Source organism: Melanaphis sacchari, unplaced genomic scaffold (assembly GCF_002803265.2).
Source record: "Melanaphis sacchari strain LSU unplaced genomic scaffold, SCAv2.0 Contig0_pilon_pilon, whole genome shotgun sequence".
Classification (NCBI taxonomy): domain Eukaryota; kingdom Metazoa; phylum Arthropoda; class Insecta; order Hemiptera; family Aphididae; genus Melanaphis; species Melanaphis sacchari.
This window is the reverse complement of record NW_020270366.1, coordinates 8,382,611-8,405,079: the sequence shown is the minus strand read 5'-3', so window position 1 is coordinate 8,405,079 and position 22,469 is coordinate 8,382,611. Positions and strand designations below refer to the sequence as shown.

The 22,469-nt window shown below is 25.8% G+C and overlaps 3 protein-coding genes across 3 annotated transcripts; 2 read left to right on the top strand and 1 right to left on the bottom strand.

Moving 5' to 3' along the window:
* The first annotated feature begins 1,318 nt into the window (after positions 1 to 1,318).
* LOC112597403 (putative GPI-anchor transamidase) lies at positions 1,319 to 3,130 on the top strand. The gene is made up of 7 exons (XM_025343450.1): positions 1,319 to 1,499; positions 1,566 to 1,687; positions 1,753 to 1,888; positions 1,966 to 2,174; positions 2,241 to 2,358; positions 2,460 to 2,570; positions 2,890 to 3,130. The coding sequence occupies exons 1-7, from the start codon at positions 1,434 to 1,436 to the stop codon at positions 3,049 to 3,051; spliced, it is 924 nt and encodes a 307-aa protein (XP_025199235.1). The 5' UTR covers positions 1,319 to 1,433; the 3' UTR covers positions 3,052 to 3,130.
* Positions 3,131 to 3,260: 130 nt separating this feature from the next.
* LOC112595566 (NADH dehydrogenase [ubiquinone] 1 alpha subcomplex subunit 8) lies at positions 3,261 to 4,047 on the bottom strand. Its single transcript, XM_025340821.1, has 2 exons — positions 3,846 to 4,047; positions 3,261 to 3,762 (listed from the first exon to the last, which is right to left on the bottom strand). The coding sequence occupies exons 1-2, from the start codon at positions 3,946 to 3,948 to the stop codon at positions 3,332 to 3,334; spliced, it is 534 nt and encodes a 177-aa protein (XP_025196606.1). The 5' UTR covers positions 3,949 to 4,047; the 3' UTR covers positions 3,261 to 3,331.
* Positions 4,048 to 4,253: 206 nt separating this feature from the next.
* LOC112599033 (angiogenic factor with G patch and FHA domains 1) lies at positions 4,254 to 14,491 on the top strand. The gene is made up of 12 exons (XM_025345740.1): positions 4,254 to 4,707; positions 4,802 to 4,921; positions 6,378 to 6,599; positions 7,536 to 7,946; positions 8,006 to 8,095; positions 8,158 to 8,377; positions 8,469 to 8,626; positions 8,735 to 8,996; positions 11,170 to 11,365; positions 11,630 to 11,729; positions 14,106 to 14,274; positions 14,466 to 14,491. The coding sequence occupies exons 1-12, from the start codon at positions 4,552 to 4,554 to the stop codon at positions 14,489 to 14,491; spliced, it is 2,130 nt and encodes a 709-aa protein (XP_025201525.1). The 5' UTR covers positions 4,254 to 4,551.
* The last annotated feature ends 7,978 nt before the right edge of the window (positions 14,492 to 22,469 follow it).

Here is a 22,469-nt window from a genome sequence, read left to right as displayed (position 1 = left end):
TAAATATATTTATTAGCATTTGTATTAACTATTCAATATTGATATGTATTTTATATTGATAATACATCAGAAGCTTATCAAAGTATAAATGGTAAGGTTTATTTAATATTTTAGATCTTAAGTAGAGTATATAATGAACAGGATAAATGTAATAATTTACACTTAAAAAACAATGTGCATTCTTAAGTCATTAAAATAAATGTTTTTGTAGGAAGCAGAAAAAAATGTTATAAATGTATCTATGATTAATGGTAGCAAATTGTATCTAATTGGTACTTTGGATTTAAAAGTAAAAAATTCACAATACTTTAAAAATAATTGGGAAGACAAAAAAAAAAAAAATGGAAATGTATTCACACAATTCTTGTAGATTTAAATAAAATCTATAGTCACGATAAATAGAATATAGATTAGAAAAATATAATATTAACACTCTAGTATATTTATTCAAACAAAGTCAATTTGATTATAATACTTTGAAATATTCTCAACTTTTAAAACAAAAAAATTAAGTGTATTTTCTATAGATTTTGATTACGTTTTGCCATAGATCCAAGTGTAGCACATGTTTAGTGTCTACCTACTCTGTGGTCTGTAGCTCTGTAGATCTATTTTTAAGTTGGAACTTCGTGGTTCAGATACAGATTTACAACTTTATAATAAATTAAAATTAAAGATATATAACTGCCCATAGCTAAATACTTAGGTATGAGAGCAATTCAGTGGTATGCATTTCATGATATCAGCCAGAAGAAAGTTGAAAAACTTAAAAAAAAAATGTAAGGGGCTAAGTCCTCCTATCCCCCCTCCAATGTATATGCCTATATAATATTATATTTAATCCATAGTTAGATATGCATTACTGCGTTATTAAGTTAGAGACTGTATACATACAATTACGAGTTGTATCATTAAATATATTATATTATAATATACATTGCGACCTTAAAATAAACCAAGGATTTCGGATGAGCAACTTAAAGTAATTGGAGGGCCAATTTTAAAATCTAACAAAAGCCAGATTGTAAGGAAAGCAAAAAAAAAAAAAAAATAGTCAATAAAATTAAAAATTTACTACTATAATGTTTATTTATCTACGCGACATATTTTAATATTAAAAAATATACTAAAATTAAATACAAATCAACTCTTAAATTGTGATTTGAAAATCTAACACGGGCTAAATGAAAAAAAAAAGTCAGAGGACTGCTATAGTAAGGTGCCCATACCTAGAATATACAATTGTATACAATCAAAGAGAGATACAACAATATCAAACACCGGTTATCAGATAACCGTCAATTGACATAGATAAGAGATTACATGACAATATTAACAATATGCAAAATGGTAAATAAGGATCTTATAAACCACTGAAGTAAACAAATTATTTGTAACTTAGCTTTAATTTTTTTTTTAATTTCACGCACAATATGAATACATATTTTTTGCTATCGTTCTTAATTTGTGCAAATTTCTTAAACAAACATGTATGTCAGGTAAGTACTCTAAAAAAAAAAAACAAACGATGGTGTATGAAAAGTCACACCCAAATTTTTTTATAGGCAAATCATTCGAATAATTGGGCAGTTCTTGTCGATACATCAAGGTTTTGGTTCAATTACAGGCACGTAGCAAATGTTTTGTCCATTTACCGAAGTGTCAAACGTCTTGGTATACCTGATAGGTATGAAATGTGTACATCACAAATTAAAATTTAATTTCGGTTTTAATAATATTGTGCATTTATAGTCAGATAATATTAATGGTTGCTGATGATATGGCATGCAACCCTCGTAATCCCAGTCCTGCGACTGTATTCAATAATGCTGACCAACAGCTCAATGTTTATGGGGATGACGTTGAAGTCGATTTTAGAGGCTATGAAGTAAAATTATTTTTAGTTTTAATTTTATTATTATTATTATTTTTTTTTTTTATTAATTTTAACTTTTGAATTTTTAGGTAACGGTCGAAAACTTTGTACGTTTATTGACAGGTCGGTTACCTCCTGATACGCCTCGTTCAAAACAGTTGCTTACTGATGAAGGTAGCAATATCTTGATATACCTTACTGGTCATGGTGGTGATGGATTTCTTAAGTTCCAAGATTCTGAAGAAGTTACAAGCCAAGAATTAGCTGATGCTCTTGAACAGATGTGGCAAAAAAGAAGGTAAATAGGAAACTACCATGTATATTGTAATTTAATATGACTATAGAGTGTGTTATTTATTCTTAGATACCATGAAATATTCTTTATGATTGATACTTGTCAAGCTTCATCGATGTATGAAAAATTTTATTCACCTAACATTCTTGCAATGGCTAGTAGTTTAGTTGGTGAAGACTCTCTTTCAGTAAGAGATTTAAGCATATTTTATCATAAAAAAATTGAAAACAATTATAATATAATCATTTTTAACCTTTTAAAAAACTTATCTCATGTTTTATATTTCAGCATCATGTAGATCCAGCGATTGGAGTGTATATAATTGATCGTTACACATTTTATGCATTGAAATTTTTAGAGAATGTTAAACTGAAAAGTCGTATTAGTATGAAAAGTTTTGTAAGTTTTTTATCTTACACAAGTATATCATACTTTATACACTTTATTTACGGTCTTTAGTGATACATATAGTATATAAATTAATATTTTATTCTTATATCAAATGATATGTTTAGACTGAAGTATTTTATTATTGATTAGTAATAGTAAATGTTTTATCTTATGTTTGTGTTAAATAATTTTTAATATTATTTATAAATTAATTTAAATAGAAAATACTTATGTTTAAATTATTCATATTCACCTTCAATACTTATATATTCAATATACTTAACATTTTGATAACATTGTAATAACTATAATTTATTTTATTTTCCAGCTGGGCGTTTGTCCTAAACAAGATTGTATTTCAACTGTAGGAGTACGAGTAGACTTATTTCATAGAGACCTTGCTAAAGTTCCAATTACAGACTTTTTTGGATCTGTTAGACCAGTTGAATTAACATTTGACTTTTTAGATATTTCTAATACACCATTATAGAAGATATTTGTAAATATTGTTCAGTGTATTGATATTTGTAATTGACTTGTAAATAATTTTAAATGTTGTATTCATTATTTGGAGCAGATTATTTCATAATATTTTATACATAGCTACATCATGTTATAAATATTTTATTTATTATTTTTTCATTATAAAATATTTATACTTTCAATTGTCTACAGTAAGAAAATTAAATGAAAATACAATTTCTGATCTCATAATAATTACTGTTTTTTTTTCAAACAAACACTAACAAGTAAACTTTAAACATACAGAATTACTTGATAAACCAATTACGTTGTCCATATTTTGCGGGTGGTCGTTCTTCTTCTTTGAAGTCTTTGAGACCAATAGGCAAATCACCAAACACTTGTGCTTCTTCAACAGGAGGTTTTGGACGATTACCAGTGTAGACACGAGCTTTACAAAAAAAGCCATGCTCGGGTCGCTCAATACCCATCTTTTCAAACACACATTTATCATATACTGCTTGTGTCTTACGACATGGTTCAAAATCCAAGCGATTACTAGATTTATCAATGCAGTTGCTATAAATTTGAAATTCATCAAAACAATTGCCTTTCAGTTTTCTAAAGAATTCAAGTGCACAGTTTGTGACCGCCTTGCCTTCATTCAAGCATTTACGTGGATCATTGGTTTCTTGTTTGCACATCATAAACTCATCATTAACATCCAAACAATATTTTCCTGAACACGGTTAATACATATAAAAATAAATTATCCATGGCTAATAATGATAGTCATAACTCATAATAATAGTAAAAAATTACCAAAATGATGAGCAGCAGCACGGAGACCTGGTGTGCTGATGGGTACTTCTTCCACCGTCAGCTCTTCGAATGTTGGCAACTCGAGGTCGTTTGTAACAACCATATTTCAGAATATTATTAAACAATGGAAGTACAAATTATCGAACTAAAAATTACAGTAAATTCATCAAGATTATAAAAATAAAAATATTATATTCTTATCAAATACCTTTGAACGGAATCGGACAATCTATAAACCTTGCTAAACATTTGTTTATCAGCTGTTTTTCAGTTTTCTAACCACAGAGATTATGAAAATTATTAGTGATAAGATATTAAAATTCGTATATCAATTGTCAAAGAGGATGAAAATTTTTTCTACGCTTTGGTCTGTGCTTGAAACAATTTTTTTATTCGCTGCAACTGTCATCCTGGCCTTGTGCAGTGTGCACTGTGTAGTGTGTAGTTGCAGTATGCTGCTATGCTCATTGGCGAGTGTGCTCAATGTTACTTCATTGTGTAAAGATTGGAAATTCAAGTGAAAACTGTAAATTTTTTTATCAAGTACGGTAAACACTAAACACACGTTTTTTTTTAAACTGCATTTTGCAAAATCATTTTATTATTCATCCGAATATTGCCGTTGCTAATTGATCGGCTTGATATGTAAATTGTAAGAGTCCATCATCCTGATCCATATATTGACATAGGTACCGCCCAAATTGCGATGGACGATGTAGAAGTTCCGTTTAAGGATCTTCTTGAACATAAATATCCAGAAGTTTATGAGTATTTAAAAAATGCCGTGCGAATGTTAGAACGGCAACAAAATTTGCTAGCTACCTTAAAAAACATAAAGAACAACAGTTCTATCGACTTAAAGGTAATATTGAATTAATGTTGTATATCATATACACTTTATAAAACTAAATAGAAATATTCAATATACTTATATAATTCTTAATTTTTTCAAACAGAAATCAAACATTAAAACTGAAAGCATTGACCAAAATATCGAAATAGTTAAAACTACAAAAAAAGATAAGTTAGAAGTTAAAAATCAACCTAATGAAAATGCTGATGGTATTTTAGATAATGTGAGTACAATTTTTTAATATTTAAGAAAATGAATGTTATAAATATAGAACTATTATGTACATATATAAAATAAAATATTGGTTTGAACAATTGTACATGTTAAGGATAAAATAAAAAATCTATAAATATTAATGTATTGTAAAATGTAAGAATATTTTAATAATTTCTAATAGCACATTATACATTATGTATAAATGTTTATTTTTAGAGAAGTATAAAAGTGTTTGTATTGTAACATACAATTTGTCTTGGTAGAATTTTAATCTGATGAATCAGTTATACTCACTCATTGTTGGATGATTTTATTTTACACTACCACTAAATTTATGATACTTATCAGTTATCGCGACTATCTAGCGAGACATATTGAATGGTGGTTATTATATAATTTATGGAACAAATGCACTTTACCACCCCATGTAAATTTTTTGATTTTTCTTTTGGAACTTAACTATGTAAATTATTTAAGAACAATGGTGCAATCAAAATTTGTCGATTGAACTTAGTTTTGAAGTTATGGTTTTTGGAAGTTAGTAACTTGGCGTTTTTTATGCACTTGTGCATCGCTCTAGTCTGTAGAGCCTATTACGAATATTGATGTTTTATTTCATTATAAAATATAAGTACAGTAGAACTCCGATTATCCGGACTAATTAATGTTAAGGGTGGTCCGGATAAGCAAATATCCGGATGATTGACATATGATATATCAAAAGTTATATAATTGTATGAATATATTGTATTTATTATTAATATATATTATGTAATATAATTTAAAATTCGTAACCATAAACAAATAATTTTATTATATATTTAACTGAAACAAAATAAGCCTTAATTATAATATGTGATATATTTTAAACGATTATGGGACATGTGTATGAATAACGGCATGTGTCTTTTTTTTCTCGTTCGGATAATTGGAGTTCTACTGTAATAGAGTAATATAAGTATTTATTACAGTAGCTAACGCATTTTTACTTATTGAAAAAGCTTAATTTATTTTATTAAAACATACAAATAATACCTACATACTAATTAGTAATTTATTATTGTGTAAAATTAATCACTTAATGCAACAAGTCTTAAATAATGATGTTAAAAACTGGATACATAATTTTTTGTAGAAGCATTTATTGGATAAAAGGAATATAAGAGTATTTTTCTGAAAAAAATTTAATTGCATAAAAATATCTTATTTTAACATTTATTTTGGAACTAAAATTTGTTTTTATTCCATATTATATACTTATCTATATTATTTTAAAATGTAAACCCATAATTATTTTTAATTCTTTTAATTTCTCTTCAAATCATATTTATATGAAAAGGTACTTTTAATTTTTATTCTTTTAAGTAGATAAATTAAGGTAGTTAATATATTTAAAAAAAAAAATTATTACCTTAGATTAAATGTTATTATTGAAAACTAGATTAATTATTCTATGATTATAGATTGAAAAGTTAGAAAATGTTAAAAAATCTGAAAATGGAGAAGTTGATAACCCAGTAAAAACAGAAAGTGAAAATAAAGAAGAAGGTGAATGTAGCGAAGATGAAGAAAAATCTAAAGATCCCAAACAAGTCAATCAGTATAGTTTGGGAGAAAGCCGTTTTATACTAGAAGAAACAACTGGAATGTATTATGATCAAGTGACAGGCTATTATTATAATTTAGTAAGTTTAATTTATTTTACTAAGTACCAATGTTTTATGTTTATTAAAAATACTATTAATAACTAAAATATTGATGATTTAGATCATATAGTTATTAATCATGGAGCTATTTTCTATTAGCATAAAGCACAGAATATTAGTAACATTTCTCTAACCTAGACAAACACATTGCGCTTAATAATGATAGTTATCCCCTATAAACTTAAAAGGTCGATGGGATTAAACTTGATCTAACAGTGAAATAATAATTTACAGTTAATTAAAATTTTTAGTTTAGTCAGTTTAGTTAAAGTTCTTAAATTAGATAAAATAAAAATAACTCAATTTAGTTAAAAATCAGCTTCTTCTATTTATTTTATCAGAAAACTTAGAATCAATGTCAAAGCAAAATAAGCAAATTTGATGAAAGTTTAAATATTAATATATAGTAATGATAATACATATAAGATAAATTTAATTAAAAATTACAGAATGGAAGAAAGGTCATTTAATGATAGAACCTTACTAACAGAAGTTATTAAATTTTAAGAGAATATGACAACATCTCTTTAAATAACAAACTGAATTGTCTTGTAATGTTTTTGTTGAGATATTTGTTATAATTTTTTATGAATATTAATCTAAAATTGTATTTTGGATCTCTATTAAAGATAATACCTAATTACTGAGTTCAATAAAATCTAATAGATAATTATTTGCATGTGCTTTTAATTTTATTACTTATATAAAAGTGCAAAAGAGTTTTGAGTAAATATTAGTGATCTATTAATGATTATGAGATGAATTGCTTCATTCATGTACACATTGAATATCTAATTGAGATACTCTGTTCTATGTACTTGAAATAGATCAAGAGCTTGTATAATAATAAATTTAAAAAAAAAAAAAACATAAAAATACAATATTTGATCCTTACACGAATATTTTTAATTATAGAATAATGGATTATTTTATGATGGAAATCAAGGGTGTTATTATTACTTTGATGTAATTGCACAGAAATATAGATTATATTCCCAAGTTCATTCAGATACAGTTCAATTACCTTCTAATACGCTCAATATACAGAAAAAAAAACATAGTCAAGATATACCTGGAAGTATTAGTGAGGCCAGTGATTCAGAGAACTCTGAAGATAGTAGTAATTTAGTTATTAAAGAAGACACCGAAGAAGATACTGAAGCAAATGAAAAAGAAATTAAAGATACTATTATAAAAACTATTGAAAAGAAACCTAATGAATGTCAAGAAGTAAAAGAAGAATTAAATATTGAAAACAAAACTATTAAAGATGAAAAAGAAGAAGTTAAACCTGAAGATTGTCCTTGTCCGCCTTCTACTTGTGAAGTAATTATTTATTTATGTCAGAAATTATTTTAAAATTATGTTTTTTTATTATATTTTAGATTTTAGACAAGCGTTATTTGAATTTATTGCAATATACAAAGTTATTGCCAGCGCCTAAGAATATAGTTCACAAATTAACACCTGATGGGGTAAACCATACTGGTAAGCCATTTGAAAAATTGGCACAACAACTAACTTACATAATTTGCAGAGTAAAGCAAAACAATATGCACAAATAAGAAATTGGTATACAATCAAGCATCAACTAACTGCAATTGAATCAGAAATTATTCAGTATGATAATCTAGTTTGGGATCGATTAGAACAATACCTATGTCAAAATAAAAGAGATGATAAAAATTCAAATTGGAAATCATACAAAGAAGTTAAAGCTCACCTTTCCGATACACAAACTAAATTGATTAAATCAAGTAAATGCTTTAGTTCTAAATTTAACTATTTTTGTGATGGAAAATATTTTTAGCCTATATTAATTTAAAATGTTTTTTTGTATGATTATAGAAGTTGTTGGATGGCCTCCATGTATACGTATCATAATAACAGAATCCAAAGCATGTAATTCATTGGTTGGTAAGCTATTTTTAATTACATGTCCTGGTGGAACGATAGGACGTTCGACAAATAGAGATGTAATAATACCTGATGATAATGTTAGCAAGGTTAATAATCATAATATTATTTTCACTAAATATATAATAGTAATAATATTGGGATTAAAATTTTAATTTTATAATAATTAACATATTGAGATTTTTTTTCTTTTTTAGTTACATGCTGAAATATCATTTATTGGTAATGTTAACAAAGTTGGTAGAGGTCATTATATTGTTAAAGACAAAGGTAGTACAAATGGCACATTTTTGGATGGTAAAAAACTTTCAAAGCATTCATCTTCGAGTGAACCTCGTCATTTAGTTCATGGCAGTGAACTTACTGTAGGTGACACAAAGTTATTGTGTCATATTCATGATGGTATGGAAACTTGTAATTTGTGTGAACCTGGTATACAAGCTCCTCCACTAGAAGAAAGTATGTATACATTTTATTTAGTTTTATATTAGTAATAAATGATAATAGATAATAATAAATTAAATATTTTTATAGAACAAATAATTTTAGTATTTTTTAAATGTGAAAAAATTATTATAACTATGTAAAAAGGTATTTTTTTTTTATTATCTGAACCAGAATTATTTTTCTTGATATCTAGTTAAACTGGGATATTTTATCAACGTAAAACCAATTGACTTGTCTATTTTGAGAATTATATTTACATTTAATTTATACCCTATAAATAAAAATTTATTTTATTGTCATTTTAATTCTGTCAAATTAATGTAAGTAATTAAATTGCTAATATTATATGCATTTAATATAATGATTATAGGTTGCTATGATTTATAAAGCTCACATAAATATTTATTTATATACCTACTAAAAAATCAATTATGCTATTGTGAAGTATATTATGTATATCATTATAGTTTATTTATTTAATATTTTTGTTTTATGTTAGGAATTATAAAATTAAATATATACACAATATGAAAGTAAAAGTTAACAATTTAAATATTTTATTGAAATTACTTCTTAAAAGAATAACCCCTATTATCAGATAAAAAAATATCATTCCAATTAATCAATTTGGATTTCGATCATATCACTAGACAATTCACCAAATACATAGAATCACTGACAAAATATCAGCATCATTCGAAAAAAGAGCATTGTTCAGGTGTATTCCTAGATATCGTGTAAGCATTTGATTGTGTTTAGCACAATGGTCTATTGTTCAAATTAAAATCATTTCTACCTGCTCCATATTTCTTAATTCTAAAATCGATATTTCACTGTCAAATATAATAATTTTTACTTTCCTCATCATAAAATCAATGTGGGAGTTACTCCAAGGAAGCGATTAATCACCTATACTAGTGTTTCTCAACTGATGTTCCACGGTACGCTTGTGAGCCGCAAACTGGCTGTAGGTGTGCTGCAACCATGGTATATGCTTATAGTGTTATAAGGTATTAATTTTTAATTATATAATATATTCATAATAAAAAATAATAGTTAAAATAAAAATGCCTTTTTTTGTTTGCTTTTTATTATTTTATTACTATATTGTTCCGTCAAACTGTATAGTTATAAGAAATGCACCGGCGCATAAAAAGGTTGAGAGCCACTAACTTATACTATATATTATAACAGCAGTTCTCAATCTTTTTAGTACCGCGACCCAAATTTCCCCTGAAAAATCTTTAGCGACCCACCAAAAATTGACCTACAACCCACCAATGGGTCGTGACCCACAGTTTGAGAAACACTGCAGTATATAATATTTAAACATCAGATATCCCCAAAACAAACTACACTAATCTAGCAACATATGCAGATGATACCGCTATACTAGTATCAAACAATGACCAAAAAATGGAAAATCAAGTTAAATGATAATAAATTGGTTCAAATAAATTTTTCTCTAGGTAAAAAAGAATGTCCACAACTATCACTCAACAATGTATAAATTCCTATCAAAAATGTAATTCAATACCTAGGAGTTCACCTAGACAGAAGACTTACCTGGGTCCAACTCGCCAAACTTAAAAGAAAACAATTTAACGCACGCCTAAATCTCCTTCATCCATTTTTATCTCAATGAGTTTAAAAATAAAATATTAATTTACAAGACAATTATTACCCCTATTTGGTCAAATGATATCCAAATCTGGGGTCAAGCCAAACCATCTAATATAAGACCTATACAAGCCTTCCAAACAATATGTCTTAGACAAATAACTGGAGCCCCATGGTATATGACCAATGACGTACTATATAAGGATTTACAAATCTCAACAGTCAATGAATTAGCATCTCAACACTAAAAAAAGTTCTACTTAAAATTATATTAAAACCAAAACCTTCTTATTTCTCATATGTCTTTTATAACCATCCCCAGCAACTCTTCAAAGAGATTAAAAATACAATGGCCAAGAAATGCTCTTGTATAATAGGAAAAAAAAAACATCTTTACATGAATCCACCAAATTAAACAGGAGGTACTGTTGATAGACGGTTCTCCCTCCCTCTAGCTAACCAAGTTGTCTTTAATATTAATATATTATTCAATTTACTTATTGTACTTTTCTGTATAGATTGCAAATATGCTTTTATGAATAATAATAAAAAAAAAAATTTTAAGGTGTTAAAAATGTTGTACCTCAAAAACGTAAATTTGATGATGAATTAAAAAGTTTAAAAGAAAAATATGGATTGCTTGGCTGTGAACCACCAGATGCTGTGTTGCCTAAGGGATATAAAGACAGAGCTGATAAAAGAAGAAAAACTGTTGGATCTCAAAATGCAAATGAGAAAACTGAAGTTGCTTGTGTTACACAGTAAGTTTTCATAAATTTTATAATTAATTAAAATTTACTCTGATTATTTTATTGTAAATATTTCTAAAAGTTTAAATGGTTTTCATATTACGATTCAATAAGTGAAATTGTAATTTTTTTTATAAATAACTTAATATGAAAATAAACAAATATTTTTAAGTATTTATAATATATTTCACAATTAATTTATTTTTATTTTAAATCTTAACAACATTTTTCAATCTTTAGTTAACAATTAAATAAAAATTATTTGATTTATTTTAGGCCAATTCCTACAAAAAACAAAGGTTTCAAATTATTAGAAAATATGGGTTGGACACCTGGAAAGTCTTTGGGATCTAGTAATTCTGGAATTAAAGAACCTGTATGTATTGTAATATTATATATTTTATTTAAGTTTATATATTAATGACTATGATGATATTTTATCCATTATAAATTATTTCTATGAATCATAAATAGTTCTAATATTTTAATAATTATAGTTTATTAACATTAATGTTTATTTATTGTCAATTTCATAAATGTATACAATAATAGTTTGTTTTTTTTTACCATCTATATCTTTACTTTAATTAATGATGATTTTCCAAAACTATATATTTATTAAAACAGAACTTAATCTATGCAGAGATTAACTGTTTGGTTTTAAAAAAATTCCTAAATATTAAATGAGTCAAGTAGCAAGGGTGTAGTGTGCATGTAAGCATTGCTTATACATTAAAAAAAGGGGGAAAATAAAAAGGTAATAATATTACTATAATTATAATTCAAATTAAATCATTGACTATTTTTTTTTTAACTTTTAATAAAATTATAAAAATAAAAATCATTTTGTTTGTTGATCGTTGTATCTGATAATAAAAAAATCTGTTTTTATACTTTTATTCTTAATTCATTAATGCTTAATATTTGTGCATCGTTTTGTTATGTAGCATATATTGTTGGAATTGCTTATTCTAGCTCATGGACACAATTTTACTTTCAATGTCTTAGAAGGGGACAGAAATTTATACACTATTTGTAAACACTTTTAATTTTGTATACACCACAGTATCATGCACAACTCAATTAATACATTTAAGTCTAATTTTCGTTTGATAACCGCTATTGTAGAATTCAAGTACCTAGTTCAATTTAATTGCAAACATTTAAACTCAAATTACATATGTTTATAATACTAAATACAACAATAATGCAAGTTATTTAACATTATCAGAATCAAAAATAAAATTGATTTTTAATTTTTTTTGGAATATCTTATTGGCTTGTTTTTGTAATACATTCAAAACTATTATTTTAATAAATAATGTGTTAAATAACACTTTAGTGCATTACTTTATAGAAATTACTTTCAAAAAGTAATTGCGTTACGTTACTACCCAACACTGAATTTAATGGACAATATACTTATATATTAATTATAATTACATACATACATATATTTTTTGCTTCTAAATTTAATTTAAAAAAAAAAAATTACATATTTTATTATTGTTTATTAAAAAAATGATCTTATTTTTGTTTGCTTACGATCCTGACAATACGTTTCATCTCAAAGTTTTCTATTTTGTTAAGACAACCAATATTTTTTGAATTTCTGATAGGTGTTGCAAACCACTTAATAAATCTCATAATCCGACAGAATACAGTAAAACTGTTATAATAGATAATGATAAAATAGGTATAGCAATAAAATAAAATAATAAGAATAAGCAAATGAGTACGATTTCTATTTTTATTTGTACAAAACTACTAAATATTATCATAATCTGTTAAACAAAAGAGTGGTTTATCTGATGAGATAGAGAAAACCCGAGCGTCTTACCAGGTGGTTTCTATATTGACTTGTATAGGAAATGTCTAGGGACCAATGGAAAATAGCGTCTCATGGGGTAAAGCATCTTAAGTAAGTTTTACTGTAGTTATATAATACATTGTATTCTATTATCAATACATATTAAAGACCATTGCAATAAAAATTCTAAAACCAAATACTGTTAACATTGTTTAAAATATGCTGAATCTATCTTGAATGTGGTTTATGGTCTAGAATTGTAGAACTGTTTCTCACATAAAATATTCATTTTCAGTACATTTGTAATTAGTTATGTATTGATTAAATTTGTTCATTACTTAAGCAAACATTTATTCATAAAACCTTTAATCCATTCCCAGTTTCTCAGTAAACTTCTTAGTGTAATAACTATTATACATTTATAAATGTACATATCTTAATGTCTTAATGATCTATTTATTTATTTGAATGATTCAAATCTATACCACGAGTGCTAAGATCACATAAAACAGTATGAAATTCTTAAAGCATTATTTATCTTAATATATATCTAATGTTCATAAAATAAGTTTTAAAATTAAAAACATAAAATATATTAAATTTATACAAACAATTATTTACTATTTGAATAATAACTTTAGTGTACTTATTTATCTCAATATTACCTAATTTAAATTATTATATTATGTTATAAATTATTTCTAAATAGAAAATATAAAAATAGAAGTTTTTTGTATTAATTTTATGATTTATGTTAATAATTTTATTATTGTGAACATTTAATTTTTATTAAAGAGTATACATTTTTATTATTTATGTATTTTGTATAGTAAGTTTTAGAAATTAGTATTAGTAGTTTATACTAATGGTAATATAAATATGGCAATTTTTATGCATTTTATCACAACATAAATATATTTATTTTATTTCATATATTTTTAGATTTCAATGGATGTCAGAGATGAAAAGATGGGACTTGGATTTTCAACTCAATTTAGTCAACCTGAAGTACCTAAACCAAATATTTTGATCAAACAATCGAAAATACGTTTTAATTTTGGTAATAAAACTAATATGCCAATAAAAACGAATCGTATACATTTTACTGAAGGTAATGTTCTAAAAATGTGTAAATATTGATATTTATGTATACTACAATTTTATTTATATAATTTTATTTATATAGGTATAACGTATAATGTATATAACTTTAAAGGTTGTTTTTGTATTTTCTGAACTTTTTAAATTAAAAATAATTGTTATATTTTCTGCGATTATTCTTATTTTAAAATTTATTTACAGATGAAACATCAGGAGAAGAAAAATAATAATTATATTTTATGAATCAGATGGTTATAGAATTATAGAAAGAAGTATTTTTTTCAAGAATAAAGTTAATATTTTATGCTGTATGGAGTTAAAATTGGCTTTATGATGTACTATTTAATGTTTATATTTAATACTCTAAGTTCCAATCATATTATTGAAATAAGAATAATGTATAGATATCTTTTCCGTTGAAAGATAAATGTAAGCAATAAAATATATTTTAATACATTTTACCAATATTAAATTACTATATAATATCAATAAAATAATAAAATTCTTAGATAAAAAATAAACACTAATAGTTATGTTGTATTTTCTATTAAGTGAATAATTAAAATGTATGTATAGTTTATCTGAAATGATAAATAATAATAGTTACCTTACTCTTTATATATGTTTTTTTTACCTTCATAAATATTTAAAAACTTTTCTTGATTATTCACACAATATTCTGATAAAAATTAAAATCAAAATTCTGTAAATTAAATATAAATGTAAAATAATTACCTAGATTGTAACAAGATTAAAGGCATTTATTTTTAAATATTTAATTTAATTCTTATTAAAGATTAATACTGAGAAAAAATCATATGGAATTCTTTAGATTAGCTATTAATATTTTGTGAGAAAAATATACTTTATTTTTTTTGTTGTAAAAATACTACTCATTTTATACTTTATTATAAGGGGACCTATTAGATAATCTATTAGAAAATATTTTTACTTTTATAAAAACTAGTTTATTGATATAAATTGAAATGTATCAAAAGAATAATGTAAATTTTAACTAATATATTAAAATAAATTATTGTATATTTGTATTAGAAATTTATTTTTATTTTCATTAATGAATATGGATTGGATTTGTGTATTTATTGTAATTGAGTAAATTACATACATAATATGTGAATAAAATAACGAATTATAAAATATGCATAACCTGTCTACTCCATTCCATCATTAATAAAATATGATCCTGACCTTGTGTATCTATGATAACAATTTTATAATTAAAATCTTGCATTACTACTATAGAGTGAAGAGATACTTCTTGATCAAAATTGTATATTCATTTTTGGCTGTTTTACATTTTAGCTGATTTGCCAAAGTAACAAGTTCAATATTTACTATATATTTATATATACTGTATAATACATAATAAAGTATTAAGTACTCAATAATATATACGTATGTATAATTTTTGTCATTATTTGATCGGTGGTCGCCATGTTTAGATTGTGATAGTAACTATCATATATTTAGGAATATTTACCAATCACACTAAATCGTTGTACGTATTATTAGTCACTATTAATAAATATGAACGAATAAACTCAAATTTATCGTGAAAAACAATTTACACTGATTTTGAACTATCTATGTATTTTGGACTTTTAGTTTTTCAAATGTAATAAGAAAGGGATACCGTTTTTTACTTAGGAGAGAGCATATGGAGAAAAATTCAAACAGTTTATGCACATTTTAAAAAAGAAAAAATAGAAAGTGGAATATTTTAAAAATTACTTTTGTTTTGGACTGTCAATTTTAAATTCAAATTATGTAGACAACTGTTTTACAGACATCAAGCAATTCATCCAGGTAATGATAGAACACGTGCATTTTTTGAATGACTACTTCTTAGAAACATCTGTGATTGCTACAATGCTAACAGTTTATTTTCTCTATCTATTTGGGTTGAATTTTCGAATTCTACAATGCGTACAATTAATATTAATGAATCATTAAATTCCCAACTGAATGCGTGTTTTACTCTCCAAGCAGAGCCGTAGCTAGGAATTTTCTATGGGAAGGGTCCAGCTTCATAAAAAGGAATTTACCAATTAATTAACATACTACATTAAATCGTACTTTTTTCTATTTATATCACCAATGTATCTACTATTTAATTTTAATAAAATATTTTTAACAATGTATTACTTAATGATGCATGCATTTACTTAAAATTGATATAAATTTGGTCTTTGCATGTAATACTTTTTAGCAAAAGTATAGTTATAATTAAATTATTCCAAATCAGTCATTATCTAAAGCAGTCATTATTGATGATGTTTTGTTTGAATTAATATTTAAAAATCCTTTTGCTTTTGTAACTGAAAGTTTATGGCAATCAAATCTTGCATGTTCATTAAATTTTTGTAATATTTCTACATGACATATTTTGAAAACCAACTAGTTATAACTACTAAACCATTGATGTTGAAACTTTAATTTCCTTTTTTTATTTTGATCTTATATTAGATATGCATATGTAGTAGGGGGAATCCATGGTTGTACAAGAATCTATTAAAGATTATTATAATAACTTTCATAACTTACTAGATACTTTTGTTCATCAGTCAAATTACCATATAGCATTTACAAACAATTCAATATTATTATTTTGATGATTAATAACCTTTAAAAAATCTTGATATTAGGGAACATACGTATTGGCAAGCTAAGAAAATTAACTAATAAGCTATTAGCTAATAGGTATTTAAGAAAATAAAAATGCAATGAAAATGTTGTTTTCGACCTAAATAGATAGTAAGCTTTTTTGAACTATATTTGAATACATTCTGAATAGTTATTATAGTGACTATACTCGTACATAGTAAAAACGTCAAGTTTTCAATTTTTTTTTTTTTTATCAGAATAATTTTAAATTAATATGTGGGTACCCCAGAATTTTACCAGGCTTCTCCACTTTCATGACCCTAATTATTGTAACTACTGCAGGTGTTATGTTCTTCGTAGGACGTGGAAATGACGATGAGGTTTGCAAATAGTACCTACGTATACAGATCATATATATGCTGTGGATAATTACGCGATGAATAAGTTTATATTTTTTTTGTTAAGTACCCATAAGTATTTTAATTTACAGGGTTATACTCAAAAATTAAGTAAGCAGTACATTTATTTTTTGTTATTTTTATATAGGTATCTACTTTACAAATAGTTTATTAAATACTTAATACAGTTCCTTAGATTATTAAAATTATAATTTTATTATATGTTAATATTATATTATTAATATCATATTTTTATAGTTTATGATGCTTTTAAATTAAGGTAAATAAAATAAATGTAAAAAAAAAAAAATAGTTATCATATTATATTGCAATATATTTTTTTTCTATTATATAATATATAAATTGATTAAGTATACTTAATCAATATAGATTGCCCGAATGCTTTGAGGACCACAAGTTATTAATAGATAGTTTTAAGACCATTAAATGACTGGTAATGTTTGGTAACTTTTTTGGTCAAATAATTGAGAACTAAAAACTTAAAACTCACAAAGAACTCAACAATTCATTCAGTATATTGAAGTTTTTAACTGAAACTTGTAGTATGAAAATAAATAATAATGTAGGTAATAGGTATATTGTTAAAATAACTCATTATAAAATATAAATAAAATGCGTGGTAAAAATATTTGAAATTATGTTCATTAGTTATAATAATATTAACCTATAAAAAATATGACTATATAAATAATGGGATATTATAAATAATGAATTGTAATAAATTATCTTATAATATGTCAATTCCTGACTAACGTTAGTCCACATATTCTAAATATTTTAATAAATTAACAAAATTTTGTAACAAGTATATTAATTTTTAATGTTTACTATTTTAAATTTAGTTAATTTTAATTTTTAATTTTTTTTCAGTAATCATATTTTTTTTACCTTGTTCTATCGTAGCTCATTAATTTTAAAAACGCATTTTCAACTTTTTCACGACTTAGGCCATTTTGTAAGGTCATAACACTTTTTATATACATTTCATTTTCGCTATTTATCTAGACAATTTGTTCGAAAATATTATTAAATATGGCAACATTGGGAGAAAAGTATAAATTGAACATCCTTAATTGTATTTTACCGGGGGGTTTTTTTTTGGCCACTAAAAAGACTCGATCTAAAAATGCTTAACGTTTAGGAAGGCTAGCTGCTGCCTGCTGTGGTCATTACTTAAAATACAAATACTTATAAAAATCATTACGTTTAATATTTAATAAAATATAATAAATGAATTATTAACTATTATATAGGTACTTCAGGTACTTGTCTTTTATGTTAAAAACGATGTACTCGTAGGTGTCATGGGTTGCCGTAATGTACGAAAATGATTGAAAATGATTGGACAAACTTACTGGCCTAACTGCTGAATTTTTAAGAAAAAAACAATCTTACAGACGTTTTTAATATGGATGCATTTTTCCTCTTCATCCAATATTCACTTGACAAAACTTTGATATTTAAAAGGGATATTTTTCAGTTGTTACGGCAAGAAAAAGAGTAAAGAATATTACCACGTTTAAATGTAACAGTAGTTAATGCGCATTGAGTTACCTAGTCCGTGAGTTAGGTGCATGTAAACGCATTTTTAATTCGCATTCAGCTAATGATCATTTATTATTTTATTCGATTCGTCAAGTCGAATTACTCTGGGATTAAGAAATGCATGTAAACGTTTTAATATGAGTTAACATTTTAGCGGGAATTTCAAAGTTATTAAAAGATAATACTATAACAAAAGTATGATAGTTATTTTGATCATGGAATCCAAAGTATAAAACATGGACTAAAAAACAATCGCATTAACTTTTAATTTTATTCAATATCTGTTTTTGGTATTTTAGGTACATATAAATTCGGATTAACTATTGGATATTAACGTGGTATATGTAACAGTCGCGGTAAGAACCAATAAAATTGGTTCCTACCTACCGAAAGTTTGAAACTCATCGTAATTGAAAAATTGAAAAAGAAGGTGGAACTGTTACCAGTTATAAATGCGTATAACAGAAAAGCTTGGACATTATCCTCTGTAACTGTCTTATGAATATTAAATTTTCGACTCGTATGAAAAAAATGTTTCATATTAGAGGAGAAAAGTTCTTATCTTTGTCAATAATTGCTCTGCAAATTTCAAAACTCTTTTGCGTGAACTAAGAGCAATATGAGTGGTTAATCTACCATCAAACAAGAAATTAAAACTGCAACCAATTGACCAAGGAGGCGTTATAAAGAAACATAAAACGTCATTATCAGAGAAGACGCGCATAATGCTGCTTACTGTTTCTCCAAAGCAGGTTTTACAATAATTACATTTTATCATTTTATTTTTTATATTCTTATTTTTAAGTTTTAACCATTTTTTTTTTTTAAAATTTATTTATTTTGTAGAAATTCAAGAACAGACGAAAGAAAAACTAGTCGAAGAGAAAATCCTACAGAGTGGGATAGATACCGACAGATTTTCGCTATGACTCATGGATTTGGATTTCAAGATGTAATATGGTACGTAATAAAAAATTTTAATCATAACAATAATTCATTTTTTTTAAAAAAAATTCAATGCATAATAATAAGTACAACGAAGTATATCCAAAGTAATTTAAATACACGGAATAAAATTAGAAAAAATAAAGTCTGCGTCGTCTAATCAAATACATTTTTTTCTACAACTCGAATTATCCGCGCGATATTATACTCTGTACATATCGTATGTAATGTATACATCACGTCACACAAAATGACATAAATATACATGTTTATATATAACTGCATTGGGTCGTTGTCATCATCGGTTTCAGCGCGGTCTAAAGCATATTTCCTCGAGGGCGCGGACGCCGAGGATTGCTCATTCGGGCTGCAGACGACATGAATAATGATTGCCGCCGCAAACGTATACTTACTATATATTATGTACACATCTATATAACGTATACTATATAGTTTATATATAAATATATATATGTATAATGTATATGATGTCGTGTCACACATAAGTCTAGACCAGTTCGGGTGGTTGGCGAAGGTGCTGCGAGGGGGTTGCGTATGGAAAACACGGCCCTCGTCTATACGCATAATAGTGCGCCGTGGGACCGAGGTGAAAGAACTCCCACCGCGTCAGGTGTGCATATATATGTGTATATATGAACACAAACTTTTGCTTTCGAAAGCTCTCGCGCGCCCGACCGTCATTAATCACCTGTCGCGGGTCTCACAGCGTCTTCTTTGTGTACAATATCTTCTACACGTCTCGGACTACGCGAGGAGGCCGCGACCCCTTCGAACCGGACACCCGCGACATCATTAATATTATCGGCAAAGCGCCGCCGCCGTCGAATTTATGCGATTTATCAACGCGGCCCCAGACACGTAACATAACGTATAATATATTATGGTGCTTTGATCGATTTACGCGCTTGACAGTGACCTATACCAATTAATTTTCGTAAAACCGAGGCGCCGCGGATGCCGCCTTGAACGGACTGCTCCTATACATATGCCTGAGCGCACTTTTCAACCACCCGTCCCCAACGAACAACCGAAATTTCCGCCACCGATGCTCTCGATGGGATGTTCTACAAAACCATATATTACGCAACACACATTAAATTATATTAAGCGTTTACGGAAGCCGATGACGTGGAATTCGATGGTTTTTTTTCTATACTGTTGGAAATTGAATACAATATAATATATTACTCCTAAATCAGAATCTTAAAAGTCTCTATATATATCGTATTACGCATATAGGTTTGATATTTAAATATTTGCGAAGGATGTAATATCGAAGTGCCTAAAACGCATGTTTAAACATAACGGTTGTCCATGTAATAAAATGTATTTCATTATTGTGAATTATTTTGTACGCAAAAAATCGAAAACAAAGTATACGTCATAATTGATGATTAAGTTTAAATTAAGTGATAGTTTTGTGAAGGGGTACAGAATTTTAACTCTTCCGCTTGTTGGTTCCACCTCTGCAGTGGGGTACATCTAAAGTATAACTGTAATTATTATTTTAAATCATTTAGGTAGTTGATAAAATAGTAAAGAATAAATAAAATCTAAGATATTATGTATGAGTGCGTCATGTTATTTTTTTCCATAACTATGTAGATTATCCTATGATATTGTTTTAACAAAAAATTAAAATTATTTTTGCATATCAAACAAAACCAAGAATTCGAGGCTTGAGTTATTATGAATCATAATTATATATTTGTTTCTGGAGACAAACCCTAGATCTTATATTACCGATAACTTAATAAAAATGGCTGTTTTTAATATTTGTGATTCATGCATCTAATACATATTTTAATACGTGTTTAATCCTAAATTTAGGATCAATTAATTTTATTTTATTATTCTTAACTATGTATAAATATTATTTTATACTAATTTATCTTATTATTACTAATAAGTAAATTGTCTATATAAATACAAAATATTGGATGGGTGTAATAAATACTTACGTTGGTTTTAGTTTCATAGTGATGTAGTTCATTTACTTATTTGTATGAAATTTTCAAGTCTTGGCTATAAAAATTGTAAATTTTAAACATTTTCGACAACAAGACAATTTGTAAATTTTTTTTAAATTTGACGAATTTTGGCAAAATTTAAACTTCAAATGCTTATAAAAATAAAAAAAGTTTAAAGAACACAAGATTGATAAGTTAAAAGTTAACTGTTAACAAATTTTAAATTTAACTCGATAAGTTAAAATTGAATATGGAAAAAAATATTAACTTAATTCAATTAAAAAAAGTTAATCAATTTTTTTTTATTAGGGTATAAATTACATAAAGAATGACTGTCTTTCTAATTTACTAAATTATTTATAATAATTTTAATTTTTATTGAACTTTTATCATAAAGTACATTGTACAGTAAAAATACCCTTTTACATTACATGATTTATTATTTATTAATTTAAACTATACACATCTCAAATTAATAATTTAACAAATATTATTTTTTTTTCATTTAATATAGCGATTGAACGATTGAAGGTCATATGACATTAAAATTATACAATTTATAATTCATCATTTTATCAAAAACATTTTTAACATCAACTGTAAAAAGCTAAGTTTTTTCAACTGTCAATTAAACTACTAAAGTTCATAAGTTGATAATTTAATAAATCAAATAGTTAAGT

Coding starts and splice junctions, on each gene's coding strand:
- LOC112597403 (XM_025343450.1), top strand. CDS start 1,434: ATGAATACATATTTTTTGCTATCGTTCTTAATTTGTGCAAATTTCTTA. Junction 2,175..2,240: donor CAGATGTGGCAAAAAAGAAG/GTAAATAGGAAA, acceptor ATTTATTCTTAG/ATACCATGAAATATTCTTTA. Junction 2,359..2,459: donor TTGGTGAAGACTCTCTTTCA/GTAAGAGATTTA, acceptor TTTATATTTCAG/CATCATGTAGATCCAGCGAT.
- LOC112595566 (XM_025340821.1), bottom strand. CDS start 3,948: ATGGTTGTTACAAACGACCTCGAGTTGCCAACATTCGAAGAGCTGACG. Junction 3,763..3,845: donor TGCTGCTGCTCATCATTTTG/GTAATTTTTTAC, acceptor AACCGTGTTCAG/GAAAATATTGTTTGGATGTT.
- LOC112599033 (XM_025345740.1), top strand. CDS start 4,552: ATGGACGATGTAGAAGTTCCGTTTAAGGATCTTCTTGAACATAAATAT. Junction 6,600..7,535: donor CAGGCTATTATTATAATTTA/GTAAGTTTAATT, acceptor TTTTAATTATAG/AATAATGGATTATTTTATGA. Junction 7,947..8,005: donor GTCCGCCTTCTACTTGTGAA/GTAATTATTTAT, acceptor ATTATATTTTAG/ATTTTAGACAAGCGTTATTT.